This window comes from Physeter macrocephalus, chromosome 6 (genome assembly GCF_002837175.3).
Source record: "Physeter macrocephalus isolate SW-GA chromosome 6, ASM283717v5, whole genome shotgun sequence".
Classification (NCBI taxonomy): Eukaryota; Metazoa; Chordata; class Mammalia; order Artiodactyla; family Physeteridae; genus Physeter; species Physeter macrocephalus.
Window position 1 is genome coordinate 48,946,735 of NC_041219.1, and position 22,144 is coordinate 48,968,878.

General features: G+C 45.6%; 1 protein-coding gene across 4 annotated transcripts in view; it reads left to right on the forward strand.

Moving 5' to 3' along the window:
- Positions 1 to 1,375: 1,375 nt before the first annotated feature.
- The window catches only part of PPARA (peroxisome proliferator activated receptor alpha), a 25,420-nt gene continuing 4,651 nt past the window's right edge, over positions 1,376 to 22,144 (forward strand). For 2 of the 4 annotated variants that reach the window (XR_003680178.1, XR_003680179.1), the window contains exons 1-6: positions 1,390 to 1,642; positions 8,761 to 8,921; positions 10,279 to 10,417; positions 11,339 to 11,541; positions 17,169 to 17,616; positions 20,273 to 20,659. Coding sequence is in view for 2 of the 4 variants with exons in the window: in XM_028490716.2 (XP_028346517.1) it covers positions 1,435 to 1,642; positions 8,761 to 8,921; positions 10,279 to 10,417; positions 11,339 to 11,541; positions 17,169 to 17,616; positions 20,273 to 20,520 (1,407 nt within the window). In the remaining 2 variants the exon portion in view is untranslated. Of the gene's footprint in view, positions 1,643 to 8,760; positions 8,922 to 10,278; positions 10,418 to 11,338; positions 11,542 to 17,168; positions 17,617 to 19,955; positions 19,994 to 20,272; positions 22,138 to 22,144 lie in introns of those variants that run through there. The other 2 variants (XM_028490717.2, XM_028490716.2) reach the window with 2 other exon arrangements.

The following is a 22,144-nucleotide window of genomic DNA, read 5'->3' on the forward strand; positions in this document are numbered from 1 at the left end:
AGAGGCTTGAGCAAGAACATGAAACCAGCCGTCACGGGAAGGACCGCTGTTTGACTTTGTAGCTGTGCGCGTGTGCTCGGCTGCCCTAACGATGGGCCACTCACTGGGGCCCCTAAACAACAGGCATTGACTTCTCACAGTCCTGGAGGCTTGGAGTCCAAGATCAAAGTGTCGGCGGCTTTGGTGTCTCCCGAGGCCTCTCTGCTTGGCTTGCAGGTGGCAGCCTTCCCGCTGGGTCTTCACGTGGTCGCCCCTCTGTGTGTGCACCCCGCTGTCTATCTCTGTGTGTCCAAATCTCCTCTTTTTATAAGGACACCAGCCAGATTGGATTAGGGCCCCCTCTAAACACCTCATTTTAGTGGAGTCACCTCTTTATTATCTCCAAAGGCAACCACATTCTGAGGTCCTAAGGGTTAGGACTCCCGCAGCGGAATCTGGGGGGACACGGTGCAGCCCGTAACGGTGCCCACGTGGAGGGCGTTCTTCTGTGCGTGAGTTGAAGCAGCCTCGCGCTGTCGGGGACTGACATGTTTAGATTTTTTAAACTCTGCGATGTATTTGTTATGGCGCAGTCATTCTTTAGGAATACCTACATGACTCCCCCCACGGGCGCAAGGAGAACATATAACATTGCCTCCAGCGTGCGTGCCGACTGCCTGCCCGTCCCACTCCCCCCGGCCTCCCACCTGAGCCAGACTGGCCTGCGCATGCCTAGAGGTACCCGCATGCTTCCGTCCTGGGGGCTTTCCAGTTGCCGCTCCTTTTGCTGGAACATTCTACCCAGAATGTCCGCACAGCTCACTCCCTCATTCCTGCAGGTGTCTGCGCCCCTTTTCTGAGAGGTCCTCCCTGGCTGGTCATGTAGGGCAGTGTCCCTCCCCATCCTCCCCCTGCATCACTGTATCCCCATCAGACAGTCCAGACCTGTCCCCACCAGAAGGTGCGTTCCGGGACAGCGGGGACTTTATGTGTGTCCTCTGCTGTTTTCGTCAACCTCGGATACACAGTGTGTGCTCGACAGTGCGTGAATGATTCCTGGCCTGCTCGGCTCTGGCTCCTGAGACGTGCTCTTGTTTAGAGATTTTCATTTTCTTGGGAGTTCCCTGGTGGTCTAGTGGTTAGGATTCGGTGCTTTCACTGCAGGGGTCTGGGTTTAATCCCTGCTCGGGGAACTGAGATCCTGCAAGCTGCTCGGCCAAAATAAAAAAAAATAATAAAGATTTTCATTTTCTTAATGAGCTTGTCAAGAGTCAAGCGGAGGTAGGGTAGCCAGCAATGTTACTTTTTAGATTATGAGTTCAGGTGTGTCTCTGCTGATAAATGATGTTTTTGTTAAAGGAAAACCAGTGTTCTTCTATGTCCACTTCACCCATGACTTCTCTCTCCTCCCAGGAACGTGGAGCCCGGCAGTGGGACCAGCTCCATCCCGCCGAGATGGTGGACACGGAGAGCCCGATTGGTCCCCTCTCCCCACTCGAGGCTGATGATCTGGAAAGTCCACTCTCTGAAGAATTCCTACAAGAAATGGGAACCATTCAAGAGATTTCTCAATCCATTGGTGAGGACAGTTCTGGAAGCTTTAGTTTTACAGAATACCAGTATTTAGGAAGTGGTCCAGGATCAGATGGCTCCGTTATTACAGGTAAGTGTGCTATTTCCTAGAAAGTTTTATCTGGAAATGTTTTTTTCCACAGAGAAATTTGTTCTGTTCACCTGGAGAAGAAGTCACATCTCTCTGCATTAAAATCTTTAGATGTGTAAAAGCACGACATGCAGTGCCACTGGGCCTTGAAACTTTTCAGGTGTGTCTCGCATATCATAGTATGCCTTCTTTTTTTGTTTGTTTTTGGATAAACTTTTTATTGAAGTATAATATACACATAAGAGTGCGCACACCATAAATGTGTAGCTCATTTGATTTTTCACATGAAAATATAATTTTTACACTACAGAGTAATCTCTTGCATGTAACTTACCTGAGCAGCCTGTTGTTTGTAATTTTTCACCATGATGAGTAGCTCTGTAACAGACCTCCTTGTGGACAAATCTCTGAGTGCATCCTGGGTGACTGATTTTTTTTTTTTTTTTCTTAATTTTTTTGTCCCTGTGGGTTATTTATGTTAAATACAGTTACCTGGCAGGGAGGGATAGTCAGGGAGTTTGGGATTGACATGTACACACTGCTATATTTAAAATAAATAACCAACAAGTATGCCTTCTTTTTAAAAGCTGTACATAAATCACATAATGCTTGAAATTCAGCAGCCAGCTGCATTTTTTAAATGCTGTGAGTTTATGTTTCTTGTTTTTTTTTTTTTGCGTCACGCGGGCCTCTCACTGCTGTGGCCTCTCCCGTTGCGGAGCACAGGCTCCGGACGCGCAGGCTCAGCGGCCACGGCTCACGGGCCCAGCCGCTCCGCGGCATGTGGGATCCTCCCGGACCGGGGCACGAACCCGCGTCCCCTGCATCGGCAGGCGGATTCTCAACCACTGCGCCACCAGGGAAGCCCTATGTTTCTTTAAAGCAGAGACTCCAACTGTAATAAAAATCACTCTCTTTTATCTGGAAATGTATATGAACCATCTCCCTACTCCCTTGTAAGCTTTTATATAGAGAATGGATGCACAACAGGGTTCTACTGTACAGCACAGAGAACTATATTCAATATCCTATGCTAAATCATAATGGAAAATAGTATTTTAAAAAAGGATGTATATGTATGTATAACTGAATCACTTTGCTGTGTAGCAGAAATTAACACATTGTAAATCAACTATACTTCAATAAAAAAATATTAAAACTGAAAAAATAAATTCCAAGATGGTGACAGTAGGAAAAAAAAACGACATCAGGCATCAGCCAAGGCGGATACAAAGAATAAACCATGGGGTCTGCTCGGGTCACCTCACTGGGAGAGAGGAAATCATTGCACAGTTCATCTTTCTCAGCAACATTTAAGCCACCCGGTATAACGTGGTGTAAATTGTACCTCGATTTAAAGGAAGCCCTGTCTGGACTGGACTTGACTCCACTGTACTTCTTGGCAGGAGTGGGTTTTGGATCAGACAAACTAGACTTTATTTTTAAATTTTTTTAAAATTTATTTTTATTTATTTATTTTTGGCTGCGTTGGGTCTTCGTTGCTGTGCGCGGGCTTTCTCTCGTTGCAGTGCGCGGGCTTCTCATTGCGGTGGCTTCTTCTCTTGTTGCGGAGCACGGGCTCTAGGTGCGTGGGCTTCAGTAGGTGTGGCACGCGGGCTCAGTAGTTGTGGCTCGCGGGCTCTAGAGCGCAGGCTCACTAGTTGTGGTGCACGGGCCTAGCCGCTCCACGGCATGTGGGATCTTCCCGGACCAGGGCTCGAACCCGTGTCCCCTGCAATGGCCGGCAGACTCCCAACCACTGTGCCACCAGAGAAGCCCCAAAATAGACTTTAAAATAAAGACTTTTACAAGAGACAAGGAAGGACTCTACATAATGATCAAGCGAACAATCCAAGAAGAAGAAGATATAACAATTGTAAATATATATGCACCCAACTTAGGAGCACCTCAATATATGAGGTAAATGCGAACAGCCATAAAAGGGAAAATCGACAGTAACACAGGAAAAGTGGGGGACTTTAACATCCCACTTACACCAATGGACAGATCTTCCAGACAGAAAATCAGTAAGGAAATCACAGGCCTTAAAAGAAGTGGGTCTTGGCTGGGACTGGAGGAGTTGGGTTTGGACTGGCCAGGAGGCGTGTGTGTGGTTTTGAGCTCCGAGCTCGGACTGTGCAGGCTCTCTTGGGGAATCGAGAAGGTTCTCCCTGCAGCGTCTGGTATAAGGTCTCTGTGTTCTTTCCCCTGCGTGGGTCCCCTTGTGTCACGATCTCGGTCTGGAGCATGTTTCCCCGACCATCTGTTCATGTCTTCCCGCTCCAGGAAGATGATTTTCACGACTGTGCACTGACCTTGGGAAAGGGAGCATTTGTACTCTGCTGGCAGCCAAGTTCACTGATAAACCCGTGTGCCTGGAGAGAGTGGCTGAAAGTGCACTAGCTCTAAATCCAGCAAGCCCACTGGGGACGGGCGCAGTTTCAAAGGGGACATGTATGTGGGTCTGCACTATGGCAAAAAGAAAAAAAAAAAAGGGAACTTAGAAAAAGTGACTGCACTGAAGTGTACTAGACACACATCCTTGACTTTTGGGCCCTGGCCATTAAGGTGGTGGGTGTGTGATCCCCCATTTTTATTTCGCTTCGGTTCTCCTTACTGTGGTTATTAATCCTTTTGGTCGTTTGGAGTCATCTCAAAATTCTTAAAATCTTGCTTTGCCTCCTTTCCAGGCTTTTCATTGTTATTGTTTCCAATTGATTTGAGAGATAAAATGATTTCTTATTTGTAAATTAGATTTTTCATCTTTGTATGTAATGGCTCCCTTGGGTGATATTTCTAAGTTATGTAAATTGCAAATACGGCAGGGCTGCCTATAAAACGCATTCAGTTTAAACTTGACTCCTTGGGAGACCAGATGGGTGAGGCTGCTTACTCAGCCCGTCTATCTTTCTCACCCCACCCCCCAATTTTTCTTAGCAGCTTTGCTGACATAAATAACTTCAAATATTTAAAGTGTACAATTGGATGTACACACACACACACACGCACATGCGCACAGACTTGTGAAACCAACAGCACAATCAAATTCCGGACCCCTCACCCCACAGTTTACTTGTGCCCTTGGGTAGATAGGAGTGGAATGGGTCATGCTTTTCTGCTTCTTTGTTATTAGATTCCATACATTGTGGACTTTGTTGATGATGGAGAATTTTGTATTTACTCAAATATTCTTGAGTTTTATTCTGAAATGCAGTTAAGTTACGTGGAAAATGTTGATCCTTTCAGGTCCCGTGGTTAAGCTTTGTTAGACGGAACCCGAGCAGTGTTGATTCTAGAGGTAGTTTTGCCCCAATTCAGAGGCAAAACCCTTTTGAGTATTTTACCCAGTGCCCCAAGGATTCTGAGATTTTTCCACCGTGAGTGGTGGTCACGGGACTTCCTCTTAGCCCTCAGTACTGTTCCCTCTAAGCATTTCAGGTTGCTATTGGAGTATCTTTTTTTTTTTTCTTTTTGGTCGCACCAAGCGGCGCGCGGGATCTTAGTTCCCTGACCAAGGACTGAACCCGTGCCCTCGGCCGTGGAAGTGCGGAGTCCTAACCGCTGGACCGCAGGGGAATTTCCTGGAGTATCTTTTCTTTTAGGCTCTCTCAGCTGATAGAGCAGAGACATACATGTGTACATACTAACGCACGTACGTACACGTCTGTATTTCTGTATATAGCTGTCTGTCTCAATGTCAGGGTAAACGTGAGTTCAAACAGATGTCTGCACCTCTAATCCACCACCACATGGACCACTTTAGCCTCCTCCTCTCGCTTTATCAATGAGCTCACGCTCCAACAGTGAGAGACCTGGCCCACCATCCAGCCATCCATTCAGTCACCATCATTAAATGAACAATTAGTTGTTCATTTCCAGTGCGGTGGCATGAGAACTGCTCGCCCAAAGCCCTGTGGAAAACAACTTTATCGGCTCAGGACACTGTCCAGGTGCAGTTCTTTTGCCTTTGGCCTCACAGACTCCATTCGTTTCCAAGGTCACTTACACGAATATCTTCAGCGAGGTTTCCTACAAATGTTTCTTCCATTTGTGATATAGACTGTATCATCGCATTCTGTGTGCCATCCTGGAACCTCTGGACCTCCTCAGTTTTTTTTGTTCATTTGCACACGTTTAACGTTCACTCTGTACTGTATAATTCCGTGGATTTTGACAAGTGCATTGTGTCCTGTATTCACCATTACATTTTCACGTGAATAGTTTCACCGCGTCCAAAAAGCCACTGGGCTTCACCTACTCAACCCCGCCTCCCCGACCCCTACTCCAACCGCTGATTTTTTTTTTTTTACCACTGCTCTATTTCTGCCTTTCCACAGATGTCGGATATTAAGAATCGTATAGTTTGTAGCCTTTGGGGATTGGCCTCACCTATTGAAGCATCTTGGTTGCTTCTGATTTTTGGCAATTAAGAATAATGCTGCTGGGGAATTCCCCCAGCGGTCCAGTGGTTAGGACTCTGTGCTTTCACTGCCGAGGACCTGGGTTCAATCCCTGCTCGGGGAACTAAGATCTCACAGGCCACAGGCCACAGCCAAAAAAAAGAATAAAGCTGCTAAAGCACTATTTAAAATAGCCAAGACATGGAACCAACCTAAATTTCCATAGACGAAGGAATGGATAAAGAAGACATGGTATATATATATATATATACAATGGAATATTACTCGTCATTAAAAAGAACGAAATAATGCCACTTGCAGCAACACAGATGGACCTAGAGATGATCATACTAAGTGATGTAAGTCAGAGAAAGACAAGTATCATATGATATAACTTATATGTAGAATCTAAACTACGACACAAATGAGCATATCTACAAAACAAAAACAGACTCACAGACATAGAGAACAGACTTGTGGGATGGGGGAGGTAAGGTTTGGGAGTTTGGGATTAGCAGATGCAAACTATTATATATAGAATGGATAAAGAACGAGGTCCTACTGTAGAGCACAGGGAACTATATTCAATATCCTGTGATAAACCGTAATGAAAAAGAATGTGAAAAAGAATATATATATATACACATAGAGCTGAGTCACTTTCCTGTACAGCAGAAATTAAACACAGCATTGTAAATCCAGTCTACTTCGATAAAATTCTTTAAAAAAGAATAAAGCTGCTAAAAACATTCATGTGTAGGTTTTTGTGTGGACATACATTTTCAAATCACTCGTGTAAATAACTAGGAGTGTAATTCCCCTAAGACTGTTTTGCTTCATAAGGAACTGCCAAACTGTCTTCCAAAGTGGCTGCACCATTCTGCATTCCCACCAGCAGGAAATGAGAGTTTCTGTTGCTCTCCATATCCTCATCAGCATTTGGTGTTGTCAGTTTTTTGGATTTTAGCCATTCTAGTAGATGTGTAGCGATGTCTCATTGTTTTATTTATTTATTTTTATTTTTTAAAATTTATTTATTATTTATTTTTGGCTGTGTTGGGTCTCCATTGCTGCACGCAGGCTTTCTCCAGTTGCGGCAAGCGGGGGCTACTCTTCATTGCGGTGCACAGGCTTCTCATTGTGGTGGCTTCTCTTGTCATGGAGCACAGGCTCTAGGCGCGTGGGCTTCAGTAATTGTGGCGCGTGGACGCAGTAGTTGTGGCTCACGGGCTCTAGAGAGCAGGCTCAGTAGTTGTGGCGCACGGGCTTAGGTGCCCCGCGGCGCATGGGATCTTCCCGGACCGGGGCTTGAACCTGTGTCCCCTGCATTGGCAGGCGGATTCTTAACCTCTGCGCCACCAGGGAAGTCCCTGTCTCCTTGTTTTTATTCACAATTTCCTAGTGACCAGTGACGGGAAGCATCTTTTCACGTGCTTACTTGCTATCTTCTTCAGCCAGATATCTATTCAGATCTTTTGCTCATTTTTTAATTGACTTTTTCATTGTATTACTGTTGAGTTGTGAGACTTCTTTGCATATTTTGGATAAAAGTCTACATCAGTTGCGTGCTTTGCAAATAGCTTCTTCCAGTCGGTGGCTTCTCTTTTCATTTTCTTAGCAGTGTCATTTGCAGAGCAGAAGTTTTTAATTTAAAGAAAGTCCAGCTTCTTTTTTTTTCTTTCATGGATTGTGCTTTTGTGTTGCCCACACGGATTTTTATTCTCTATTCTGATGCCATTTACTGAGTGAACAATTACAAGAGGGCTGGAAGGGAGAACGCAAAGAAAGCAATGAGTTCTGTGTAGGACAGGTCGAGTTTTGGCAACTAAGAATAATAAAGCTGCTGCAAGGACCTCTGCTAAATCCTGAATGGCGGGTTTTTCCTCCACTTCCAGGGCTTCTCACTATACTTGTAGTGTAGTATAACTATACCACCCCCTAGATTGTCTAATTGTTGACTATGTTGTGCAGTGTTAAATACATTGCACCCTTAAAGCTGTCTGTCCATTTTATCTTTGTGTCAAAAATCTGAGCATGTCGCAGGAGCAACTAAAGCCCGTGAGCCACAACTACTGAGCCCACGTGCTGCAACGACCAAAGCCCATGTGCCTAGAGCCCGTGCTCCACAGCAAAAGAAGCCACCGCAATGAGAAGCCCGCACACCGCAACGAAGAGTAGCCCCGGCTCGCTGCAACTAGAGAGAGCCCGCGCGCAGCAACGAAGACCCAACACAGCCAAAAATAAATAAATAAATTTATTTCAAAAAAAAAATCTGAGCATGTGGCTAGCATATACTTGAGCTCATTGCTGGTGACATTTAAATGTTAATAAAATAGTATACCCCCCCCCCCACCAAAAAAAAAGGAATAAAGCTGCTGTAACCATTTGTGTGAATAAGGCTACTTGCAAAGTGGCCTCTTCTGCAGGGCCATGGTTTAGTCCATTTTGTTTTGTTTTTTATGGATTAAAAAGTAAAGTTGTTTCTTAGTTGGGGAGCCCCTTGGGTGGGAGCTGCAGGGATGCCGGCGACGTGGTCACTGTGGGAGCACAGAGCGTGTGCGAGGGCCAGGCCAGGGTGGATGCAGCATGGGAGCCCTGCCCACCAGCTGCCGCCTCCCCACTAAATGCCTCACCGTGAACTCAGATCCTCAGAAAGCTGGTTTCGACATCGGATGGCGAGGCTGTGAATACGCGTAAGTCTTCCCCTTGTGTTCCTAGACACCCTCTCGCCAGCCTCGAGTCCCTCGTCCATCTCTTACCCTGTGGTTCCTGGCAGCGCCGAGGAATCGTCCAGCGTAGCACTGAACATCGAGTGTAGAATCTGTGGGGACAAAGCCTCGGGCTACCATTACGGAGTTCACGCATGTGAAGGCTGCAAGGTACGGTGGACCCTGGATGGGGAGAAACGTGGCCTTTCGGGGACTACGTGTGTTTCCTTTCATTTTATACACAAATGTTTCACTACTAAGAAAGGTCTGCTCAAGTTGTAGAACAGAAACTGACCCACATAACACATTCCTTTCTCTCTTTGGAAAGTCTGTGGCATACTGCTGGGCTGTTCTTTGTAAATGACGCAGAGAGTGTGTTCTTTAACAGAAAATAAACCACATTAAAGATGCTCCCTTCATTTGGATGCGAGGTCAGAGAGCTTTTGTCCACTTTCTCTCTCCACCCTCATCAGAAGGTCACGGAGGGCAGTGGTTCTCACGACCGTCAGAGACGTCAGGATCCTGCAGCCCATGCTGGGCGGCGACCAGACCCACGGCTGTGTCCTCCCCAGCTGCTCGGGATCCCCCAGCAGTCCCCTCCTGCATGTCGGGGCCTGTCCCCCAAACCACGAGCCCCCAGCTCAGCCAGACCTCTAACCATAGGTGACCCGGGGCCCACAGTGCAGGGGGTCAGGCCGCGCCCTCCAGCAGAACTCTGGAAGGATGAGCGGAACGCAAAGAGGAAAGAGCCCAGTGTACATATAAACCCCTCACAATTTGCCAACCACATACCTCGGAAAAAACTACTTGCAAAGTGGCCTTTTCTGCAGGGCCATGATCAGTCACCTTCGTTTACTTTTGTTTTTTTATGAGCTAAATAGTAAAGTTGGTTCTTTACTAAAGTAAAGTTTAAGATATTTTTGTTTGTTTGGTTTTTGGTTTTGTTTTGGTTTTGTTTTGGTCGCGCCTTAACACGAAGCACATGTGATCTTAGTTCCCCCACCAGGGATGGAACCCTTGCCCCCTGCGGTGGAAGTGCTAAGTCCTAACCACTGGGAAGTCCCTAAGATACTTTTATAAAGCAAGAAAATTATTTACAACCAGCTGGCTTCCTTTTATTATATAATCTTTGTCCTTCAGAGAGTTAATATTCTCTTACAAAAATTCTTAGAACTTTTTAGTCACAAATATGGATCTGTCCTCTGAGAAGAGAAAGTCACATTTGTATAAATCTTAGCGAGGCAGAGTCACTCTTCAGGAGACTGTAATTGTGTCTTCCCAGGCCAGGTGAGGACGTGTTGAAATTACTTTGACTTTTGCCTCATTTTATTGTTTTTCATTTTACATGTAATGAAATTTCACATTTTCAATCTGCCCCAATTACATCAGACTTTCTAGATGAACTGTTTCTCTACATTTCGTTCATTTAAAAAAAGACAATAAATGAGCAACAGGAAACGTGAATAAAGGGATGACACTGATTCCTCCGTGGTCCATATTCTTTAATAAACTGTGTATCAATCTGCAGGGTTTCTTTCGGAGAACTATTCGGCTAAAGCTGGCATATGACACATGTGACCGTAGCTGCAAGATTCAGAAAAAGAATCGGAATAAGTGCCAGTATTGTCGTTTTCACAAGTGCCTTTCAGTTGGGATGTCCCATAATGGTAGGTAAGGTTGTCTATCGCATTTTCCCCACCCATGCCTCAGTTTACCCCCCTTATCGGGTCGGAACAGACTGTATTTTGAATGAATGTGCTGCAGCATTTAATACTCAGGTCATTTTGTAACATGATAGCCTAAGAAAAATAAGCCTCAAATAACAGAGATCCAGTAGAACCCTTGGAAACACTGTTAGAAACTTCAAATGGTACAACTTTGATATAAGATTTTGAAACCCATTGGAAACCACTGGGATGTCTTAATGTTCATAGCATATGTATGAAGCATGTGCCATTTCAAACATTTTACCATATTATGAATTTAATGATGTTCAATCCTACTCTTATTATTTTTTTTTTTTTGGCCGTGCTGCTCGGCTTTCGGGATCTTAGTTCCCCGACCAGGGATTGCACCTGGGTCCCCTGCAGTGGAAGCACAGAGTTCTAACCACTGGACCACCAGGGAAGTCCCCATACTCTTATTTTAGAACTTGCCAATTACTACAGGAAAGTGAATTTAAAATGATGTGTTCATAAGAGTTGCACGTCTGCCTTCCGGAAAAAGAAAAAGGTATTATGTTAACTCCTTCTAAGGCTCCCTCTCATCTCCTTAACCGAAAGGATCAATTATGTACCTAACGACATGAAGTGACCTTAAGCCCATCCCACTGATAAAGTGAGTCATGGTGCTACCTTTCGTTTTCAGCTTTTTTAAAAGTCCAGGCTATGTGGAGTTTGAGGTTTATTTTCATCTCTCCAAGGGAGAAAGCTGAATCGTGCTGAGAAGTGGATTTTAAGTTACCCGTGAATGTTTGCTCATAGTTTAACCCGCGGTGCGAACCTTTCGTGCAGCTGTTAGTCCTCGTTCCGTGTGTTGTTCATTTTGCTGTGTTTCCCGTTATTCCGTTTCTCCCCTCCGACCCCCAGCAATTCGTTTCGGACGAATGCCAAGATCTGAAAAAGCAAAATTGAAAGCAGAAATCCTTACATGTGAACATGACCTAGAAAATTCCGAAACCGCAGATCTCAAATCTCTCGCCAAGAGGATTTACGAGGCCTACTTGAAGAACTTCAACATGAACAAGGTCAAGGCCCGGGTCATCCTCGCGGGAAAGGCCAGCAACAATCCGGTAGGTGGCTTTGCTGCTGTTTATTATAGTCTGAAGTGCTCCTTTGGCAACACGTCAGCTAGAATCGAGGAGGAGGATTGAGGAAATATGTCCTAAATGTTGAGAAAATCATATTTATCCCCAAGGCAAACGAGAGACAATGCAATGGAAACATTTCCTTCAGAGACTGTAAAACGTAGCCCGGCAGCAACTCCTGTCCCATTTGATCCACCTCAAAGCTCCTAGCAACCAAGTTCGTATAATGACTATGTAATTAATGCACTCAAAAAGTCTGGTTAATAGTTTACCAGATTCCAGGGTTGCTTCCTAAGTGATTTTTTTAACCCCTATTTTAATGCCAGAAAATCAAACTAGTCACTTCGCAATCCAAGTGTGCTCTCGCATCCTTTCCCCTAAAACTACCTTCTCCTCTCCGACCTCCCCCTTCCTACCCCCTGCCCACCTTCTTTTTCTCCAATGAGAAGGAAATGACATCTCGAGGCTTAGAAAGGGTCCTTTGTTTACAGAAACTTTATTGTCTTTTTGGACGGTTCTGGACCTTCTCGTTAGCAACTAAGATTGCCCCTTGTGGACGCCTACGCTTCGCCTCCCCTGCCTGATGCCACCCTGTCCCCACCCCAGTTAGCTAAGCCTGTGTCTCCATTACAGACCTAATCTCAGAGCTACCTTCAAAGAGAGGGATGGCCCAAGGTTGGCGAATAAAGACGTTCTGCCTTTCTCCTGTGAGAGTGGTGAAACAGGTTTGCTTTGTACTAATGAGTAGCTTGAAGCCATCTTTATTGGGAAGTACAAGCTGGAATTTTTAGTCACAGGAAAATAAAGCATCTCACAAGCTACTTACTTTCATGAACAAACCAAACCTCTTTTTTACTGAGTGTTTTCATTCTTCGGTGAGTTCTCCAATTAAATAGGCTGAGGTACTTTAGGAGGGTTCAGGCAAACCCTTGTTAAATCGGTAAAGCCACACGCATGCTGGGCGGCCCCCGAGGCTCGCAGAAGCTCCACCCTAACCCTTTGCAGATCACAAGGGTGAAAGCAAAGTAATCTTTTGCCTTTGAATTTCTATCCTGGAAATGATTCATATAGCCCCAAATTAAAGCAACCCAAGTTTTTGATCTCTTGGAATCCTTTTAGATCTTGCTGAGTTCTTCTGCTTCTCCCTTGGGTGTTCAGAATGCAAAGCAAACTTTAGAGTCATCTGTACTCAGAACCAAACACTCTTGTTTAATATTAGCTTGATTTCCATGGAGAACCCTTCTCACACCCCACTGAGATCCACGCGCTCTAAGAAGGAACCCATCACCCGCGGCCAGAGTTGAAATCTGGACAGTTGAGGACCATCACACAGTTACTCTGGGAGAGGAATCTGTCTTTTGGTCTTAAGGAAATAAATGATCGACCAATAGTCCAGCACTGGGCTTCACTGGATAGGAAAAACAGAATTCGGGGTACTGCTGAGAGCCGATTGCTTGCTTCTGGCCACCTCCAAACCAGAGCATCGCGGGTACCAGTTTGAAAGGGAGTGTCCAGGGCCAGCCACTGCCTTTGACGGCACTGTTTGCTCCAAGCTGGGTTCACTTCCCACCCCATTTCCTCATATGTCGAAGCATGGCCCTCCTCCTACCTCCCCGCCCAGCCCAGCGCGCCCCAGAGCTTGGAGCACCCAGCTTGGGGCCACAGTCTCTGCTCCATCTGTGCTGGGTCAGAGACAGAGCTGCCGGGAGGGGCGGCATCCTGGAATGGCAGCCCCCTCACACTACACCATGGGGTTTGGCCTGCTGTGTTATATTGAAATATTATACCTATAACTTGTCAGTAGATGGAAAAACATACTATTTTATACTATATCTAGGAGAGTGTAGTAAAACCTACCCAAGAGCTTATTAGATCATTTCACCCAAAGCAATTCTACCAATAAGTCACAATTAAATTTCTCCGAAAAGATGGTGCCGCCGAACTTTTCATAGAAAATGCTGTTTCAATGTGTTTTGGAGATGAATTCTTATAAATAACATCATTAACACACATAGAACAGTGTCAGGTGTGAGCGAGGGAAATATATATCAGTTAGGGGAGACTTCTGGTCCTGGCGTGGAGTGATTTGGGGGGAAAGTGGGCAGCTTTCTGCCTCGTGCTGTTTAAAAGCTTTACAATGTGCTTCACTGATTTGAAATGACCACCCGTAACATCAGATATGTTCATATTCAAGCTTGAGCATAAAAAGAATATTCCAAAGCTAAATATAAGCCTCTGGATTTTTAAAACAGTCTAATCAAGAATGTTTCTCAATAAAGTCTGGCAAACTTTCAAGGGTGTTACTCTATAATATCTCTTTGGCTGTAATAAACATGATTTTTTAAATGTTAGCACTTGTTTTGAATTCAGATCATTTCTAATTTTGCCTGTTAATGAGGCCTGCCTTTTAAAATCCAGGCGATAATTTTATAAAAATGAAATGAAATATTTATTACCATTGAAGTCTCCGTTTATGAGAGAATGTTCCACATAAAAATAGTCCAGGGCCAGTGTCCTGGGCGTGTGTCCAGTTTTACAACGCCCCTCCTTAGAGGGCCTTGTGCTGACGTTTAATGCTCTGTCACTGTCTTGAAATTCATAAGCACTTTCGAATAAGGGACCCCACATTGTCATTTTGCACTGGGCCCTGCACATTGTGTAGCCAGTCTGTGCTAGTCCAAGAGATGTCCTACCAAATAACAACAACAGTGTAATAATAATAATAATAAGCGTTCTGCAGTCAAACACTGGGAACCACTGTTTATGCTAATCCCATTCTTAAAGATCCACGGTGTACACTCATGTTAAAGACTCTGGTAGAGGGCTTCCCTGGTGGCGCAGTGGTTGAGAGTCCGCCTGCCGATGCGGGGGACGCGGGTTCGCGCCCCGGTCCGGGAGGATCCCACGTGCCGCGGAGCGGCTGGGCCCGTGAGCCGTGGCCGCTGGGCCTGCGCGTCCGGGGCCTGTGCTCCGCGACGGGAGAGGCCACAGCAGTGAGAGGCCCGCGTACCGCAAAAAAAAAAAAAAAAAAAGACTCTGGTAGGCTCTAACTTTATTTAACTCAGTGTTTCTCGAGGTTTTTTTTTGACAACAGGATTCTGTTTTTTTATGTAACACCTTTATTTCTGCTGAATGTACTTTTGAAAAGCCAGTGATTTGAATAAATTCAAGGTGGCCTTATAATATTTTCTGAAATTGAGGGAGTACTGCCATCTATCCTTTAAAAACATTTTTCTGGGGCTTCCCTGGTGGCGCGGTGGTTGCGCGTCCGCCTGCCGATGCAGGGGAACCGGGTTCGCGCCCCGGTCCGGGAGGATCCCGCGTGCCGCGGAGCGGCTGGGCCCGTGAGCCGTGGCCGCTGGGCCTGCGCGTCCGGAGCCTGTGCTCCGCGACGGGAGAGGCCACAGCAGGGGAAGGCCCACATACCACAAAAAAAAAAATAAAATAAAATAAAATAAAAACATTTTTCTGGTCCATCCTATAAACGTTAATACTTTAAATCCGAGCTCAAACATCCTGTGAAGCAGAACTGCCCCCAGACTTTCTCAAAACAGTGGTAAATCTGGCCTGCTTTTAATTTACTAATTTATTTATTTATTTTTGGCTGCGTTGGGTCTTCGTTGCTGCGCACGGGCTTTCTCTAGTTGCGGCGAGCGGGGGCTACTCTTCGTTGCGGTGCGCGGGCTTCTCATTGCGGTGGCTTTTCTTGTTGCGGAGCACGGGCTCTAGGCGCGCAGGCTCAGTAGTTGCGGCTCGCGGGCTCTAGAGCGCAGGCTCAGCAGTTGTGGCGCATGGGCTTAGTTGCTCCGCGGCATGTGGGATCTTCCTAGACCAGGGTTTGAACCCGTGTCCCCTGCATTGGCAGGTGGATTCTTAACCACTGCGCCACCGGGAAGTCCTGGCCTGCTTTTAAAGTCTTTGGAGAGAGACAGTTTTAGTCTTCCTTCATCAAACTTGAGATTGTTAGAAATTGGGTTTTGAGTTCTGTATTCAGAACGTTTTCAGTCATTCACAGATAATTTTAAAAATATTCCCTTTCCTCAGATGTGAAATCAGATCTTTTTTTTTTTTGTCCAACACTATCTTGCAAATTCTAATTCTGTTTAAACATTTCGTAGGCAATGCATCACATTATCCCAACACATCCACCTCTGTGCCACGTATACCCAGCAGGTACCCGGAAGATGGCTTTGTGCTGTGATTCCTCCTGATGCTCTTGTGAGCCCAGAAATAGGGCACACGTCGTGCCGTGGGCACAGAGGCACTGTCAGTGATGTGTTTTGCCCACTGGCAGAGTGATTCTTAAAATCACTGGGCTTCTTATACACTCAGTGTTTATCCAGTGGGGATGGAAAATAATGCCTCAGCCCACTTCATTACTGGTCTGTAGAACACATTAAGAATCAGAGAGGGCTTCCCTGGTGGCGCAGTGGTTGAGAGTCCGCCTGCCGATGCAGGGGACACGGGTTCGTGCCCCGGTCCGGGAAGATCCCACGTGCCGCGGAGCGGCCGGGCCCGTGAGCCATGGCCGCTGAGCCTGCGCGTCCGGAGCCTGTGCTCCGCAACGGGAGAGGCCACAACAGTGAGAGGCCCGTGTACCGAAAAAAAAAAAAAAAAAAAGAATCAGAGAGACCCCTCAGAGACTGTCATTTCTCTGCTCTGCACACAGAGCTGGCATAAATTTTGGCCAGCAGTGGTATCTGTGCCCATTCTTCTAAGCCCCACCAGATACATCATCGCTTCTGAGCATGCTGGCTTCAAATAACATGGCCAACCGTCTCTTCTTCCTCTGCTAGATCTTTATAAAATGGCAGGAATGGTGGGTTTAGATGCAAATGGTAAGGCCGCATTTAGGGAGCTGCCGTGGGGATTTGGTATTTGTCTCAGAACGTGGAGCAATGGTGGGAAGATTTCGGTCTCCTGTACCGGAAACGAGGGTCCTTCAAGGCTTTCCGGTTTATCCCCCAAGAGCAAGGGTTTAACAGTGCTCGTTTGTTTACTTCCACACAGATGCCAACTTTCTGACTTGTATTTATTTACATGCCAGATTTATTCATTCAGCAGTCAGTGTTGGATAATGATGATTATCTCCGAAGTTCATAAAATGGCAAAATTAAGAATTACTGGCTATTGCAGTAGTATTGGGGAATTCAGAGAATATTATAAAATATTTAAAGTGCTTTGCTAATATTCTTTCTTGTTAGCTTTATTGCCAAAATCAGTACTTCACTTTGTTTTCTGGCCATGCTGCACGGCATACGGGATCTTAGTTCCCCCACCAGGGATCGCAACTGTGCCCCCTACAGTGGAAGCACGGAGTCCTAACCCCTGGACCGCCAGGGAAGTCCCAGAACTTCGCTTTCTTAGCAATGAAATCCCCACCCAGTTTTAGGCGATGATGATTATTATCTTACTGATTTATATTGTCCTCTATTAAATGTCTTCTTGTCCCCAACTAATTTTGAGGGTGTTTAAGGGTGAGGACTGTGTTTTGTACATAATTTGCTTCTCGACAGGTGGCTGGGAGACTGCAGCTACTCATCAGTTTCTTGATAATTAAGAAGACAGCTTGTCTCCAATTACCCGACTTACTCCAGTGCTTTTCTTTTCAGCCTTTCGTCATACACGACATGGAGACGTTATGTATGGCCGAGAAGACTCTCGTGGCCAAGCTGGTGGCCAACGGCGTCCAGAACAAGGAGGCAGAGGTCCGCATCTTCCACTGCTGTCAGTGCACGTCTGTGGAGACGGTCACGGAGCTCACGGAATTCGCCAAGGCCATCCCGGGCTTCGCAAACTTGGACTTGAACGACCAAGTCACTTTGCTGAAATATGGAGTTTACGAGGCCATATTTGCAATGCTGTCTTCTGTGATGAATAAAGACGGCATGCTGGTAGCATATGGAAATGGTTTTATAACTCGCGAATTCCTAAAAAGCCTAAGAAAACCATTTTGTGATATCATGGAGCCCAAGTTCGATTTTGCAATGAAGTTTAATGCGCTGGAGCTGGACGACAGCGATATCTCCCTTTTTGTGGCTGCTATAATTTGCTGTGGAGGTAAGTCATTGATTTCACCTGCCGCTGCTGTGGCACTGACAGCCTCCTACCTAGAGAATTTGGCGGCGGTAAATCCGACGCCAGTGGGGGGAGCCAACGCTGTAGGGGAGGAGGGTGTCCGAGCCCCACATCGCCACTAACCAGAATTCAGTGAGAATGGTATCCATATCATATCATACTATAGCATACGTTATTATCTTCTGTTTCAGAGCTTTCATTTTTAAAAATTTTTATTTTATATTGGAGTATAGTTGGTTTACAACATTGTGTTAGTTTCAGGTGTAGAGTAAAGTGATTCAGCTATACATATACATATATCTATTCTTTTTCAGATTCTTTTCCCATGTAGGTTTTTACAGAATACTGAGTAGAGTTCCCTGTGCTATACAGTAGGTCCATGTTGATTATCTATTTTATATATAGCAGTGTGTATATGTTAATCCCAAACTTCATGTTATTATTTATAAACACATTTGTAAAGTATAAATGTTCTATCTGTAATTACTTGAATATATATTTATTTAGAATATAATGGAAGTCTAGGTATCAATAATTATAATGTAATTATATCTATTATATCTAATATCTATCAGATATAATTGCAATAATATTATAATGTATGGTGTATAATATCATCATATACAGTCGGCCCTGCATATCTGTGGGTTCCGCATTTGCAGATTCAACCAACTGCGGATTGAAAACATTGAGAAAAAAAACATTTCCAGAAAATTCCAAAACCGAAACTTGAATTTACCACACACCAGCAACCATTCACATAGCATTTACATCGTGTTAGGTATTACAAGTAATCCAGAGATCGTTTAAAGTGTATGGGAGAATGTGCGTAGGTTATATGCCATTTTACACATGGGACTTGAGCATCCGTGGATTTTGGCATCTCGGGGGGTCCTGCAACCAATCCCCCACAGATACCAAGGGACGACAGTGTTATAATTATGTTATTATCATATTATATCCATATCACAGACAGTATTCTATAAAGTCATACAGATGTTAGTACGGTTGCTGTCTCTATTGGTATATTTATGCGATTTCATAATGAAAAATATCAGTAGCTAACTGTCAGTGACTGCAAAGTGTGCTTTGCCAAAGGAAACGGATCCCAGTGAAGGAGAATCTAGGCCTCTGTGTGGGGGAGCTGGCCCTGCAGTCCCCAGGTTTTTGGCTCGGTGTCACGTTCCTTTAAATAGCCCTGTCCTGGGTCTAAGAAGGTCAGCCCTCTACTGTAAACTCGGCTGACCCTACCCAGCCTTAGGGGAGACCGAAGGGGCCACTGCCTCCTCAAGCTGCCTGAAGCTGTACTGTCCCCCGCGAGTCCCTCACTCGCGGAATTGAGGCTGGCCACAGTTGCCCGGACTCTGGGTGTGGAGCTGGGTGAGGGTGGCCCAGCTCCACGAGGTCTGTCCTGACCATCCAGCTGGGCACAGATGGAGGAAGTCCTGTGCTCTGGCAAAAAGCACAGAATGTAATCTATCACCGTCCTTTGCACGCTCAAGATGTCGTGTTGTGGGGAGAGCAAGGCACAGCTATTTATAAGTAGTATGACAGTTTTAGAAAGGAAATTTTAATCATAGATCAGAAAAACGTCTGGTGAGATATACATGAAGTCTGTATGATGGGGTTAAAATTATGAGGGGGGGTTCACTTACTCTTTTTTTAAATCTCTCTCTTTAAAAACTTAGTAATTATTTTATAACCAAAAAAAAAAAAAAACAATGAAAAATCCACACCATGAGCAACACTTCTGAAAATCCTAGGAATACGTGGGACTCTAAAGAGAGCGCTGCCTGTTGAATACGGATGGTGGGGGCTGATTTTCTGGACCAAGGGCAGGATGCATGGATCTGAGCTGTCCCGGGAAGTCTGGTGTCTGTGTCTGAGGCACCCCGGGAGGTCACCTGGAGTCCACATCACCCTTCATGCGCCAAGCCTCAGACCTCCCCTCTCTGGGTCACCTCAGCATCCTCCCGTTATCCTCCTCCGATTCATTTCTGGCTCCACCTTCTTTTCTCCTGATGTATATTGGAAGGTACCTGTCACGTGCTTTATACCACGAAACCGAAGTCGAACATAATCACACTCCTTAAATAGTGTTGAAACCGAGCACCTAAGAAGACACAGGAAGAAGAATTTCCTCTTCCGTATTATGCAAAAGCAGTTTGTATGGATAGTGACTCCTCTGACGTACAGGTTTTCCCCTGACAGGTGGTAATCAGATAAATCCTAAACGAAGCGGCCACCCTGTAAGGTAGCCAGTCATTTTAAGGTCGTAGAAATATTTAGGAATGATTATTTGTCCTGTCTACCCCTATCAGGCCCAGCGACTTGGGGACAATCGAGTTCTATCTTCTAGGTAAGTTGACAGCATCTAAAGGCAGCTGAGCTTTTGGTAAAAAAAAAAAAGGCCGTATCCAATCAGAATGTTTGGTTTCTCGGGAATTCCCTGGCGGTCTAGCGATTAGGGACTCCGCGCTTCCACGGCAGGGGACGTGGGTGTGATCCACTAAAGATCCCACATGCTGAGTGGCGTCGCCAAAAAAAAAAAAAAAGGTTTCTCAAACTGAAAAACAGTTATTAGGTATTAGCATGCTGGTACTGGCACTCAAACAGCTCTCCTTTCTTTTGACGATAGATCGGCCCGGCCTTCTAAATGTGGGACACATTGAAAAAATGCAGGAGGGTATCGTGCACGTGCTCAAACTTCACTTACAGAGCAACCATCCCGACGACATCTTTCTCTTCCCAAAACTCCTGCAAAAGATGGCCGATCTGCGGCAGCTGGTCACGGAGCATGCGCAACTGGTGCAGGTGATCAAGAAGACAGAGTCCGACGCCGCCCTGCACCCGCTGCTGCAGGAAATTTACAGGGATATGTACTGATTTCTTGGAAATGCACACAAAAAAGAAACTTTTCAAGCGTTTTTAAAGGCGACAGCACTACAAGTGAGAGATGGGAGCAACGCAACTTTGCACAAATGTCACCATTTGAACCTGGGACAAAGGAAAGTATGAGCTCTAGGTAACCGGACTCCTGTTCCATGTTTCTTTCTTTTTTTAACCACTGCTTCGAGAAATGCTGGTGATAAACAGCTGTTAGTCAGGACTTGGAAAATTAAGCAGAATGGTGTTCAGTGGTCTGATTTAATGCACCCGATGTGAATCAATGCAGATTTCTTTGTCACATTAGGAATTTACTGGTGACTTAACCTCAGAATACGTGGTCTGACTTCCCTTTGCACCACCTTTTGACTGCTGTGCTCCTTTATAATTTTGGAAACTAATCAGCACTTTTTAATTTTTATAATCCTGTAAACCTAGATGTCCCCAAAGGTTAGGTATTTAAAAAGTTTCCTGAATTTGAAGAAAGACAACATGCCGGTTTTGAATCGTAGGATTTAGAATGTCAAAGAATGATTCGATAAGCTATCAAAATGCAGCGATTGTTTTGTTTCAGTTCGCTGTTTTCGTGGTGTAACTAATATGTGAAAAAGCCTGTTCCCAGGTTTGTGTAGAAGATCCCGGAAAGCCACGTCTCACGGGCCCTCTGGACTCGATCCTCTGCCTGTTTAAAGCTAGCGTCTGTGGTCAACAGGAACAAGACAGACTCTGAAGCATGTCAGCTTCCCATTCCTCTCACCTCCATTTCCTATCAAATCTGAACCAACTGACTCAGGCTGTTTGGGGGCCATGGTCACGCCTCCAGGGGCAAAGTGACAAGTTATTTGTAAATCTTGCTCTGGGCCCCCTCTGTCAAGGCGGCTCCTTGGTCTTTTTCTGTGTTGCTTTTTTAAACATGCGGCTTAATTTTTATAACTCTTGCCGGTGGTAGCTGCTCCCTGGAGTGGAGAAGACGAGGCACAGGTGGCTTTATAGTGTGGCCTGGGGGCAGAGGTCTCATCTGGAGAATGAATGGGGCAGGCCGGGGCGGGGGTGTGGGGGGTGGATATGAAATGGTGGTTTTGCTCATCTCAGGATGCACAACAGGCTGGTGGTTTTTACAAAGATTTTGAGAGTTGTTTCCTTTTCCAACTACATATGTAAGGTAGTTTTGCCATTATCCGCGATATCTGTTTCAGCCTTAAAGATCCACTTTTCAACCCTTGGTCCAGTTATGAAGGTGGTATGGATTATGGTTTTCGTCTAGAGCACACGGACCTGGAAATACTCTTTTTCTGTCCACCATGGTAGATCAGTGGTCCCATCAGAGAACTTTCAGCAGTGCCTCCCCCGAGCCAGCCTGGGCTGATCCTGCCATTCAGCTCCTGGATGCCTCTTGGGCGATAGCATTTACGACCCGGTTGTACCCTAGATGCCCCTCCCCCTCTATCTTTGGGAAATTTGGTTCTATAAGGTCACTATTATTTGCCGTTAAAGAATGGCTAGGATTGGGGGCTTCCCTGGTGGCGCAGTGGTTGCGCGTCCGCCTGCCGATGCAGGGGAACCGGGTTCGCGCCCCGGTCCGGGAGGATCCCACATGCCGCGGAGCGGCTGGGCCCGTGAGCCA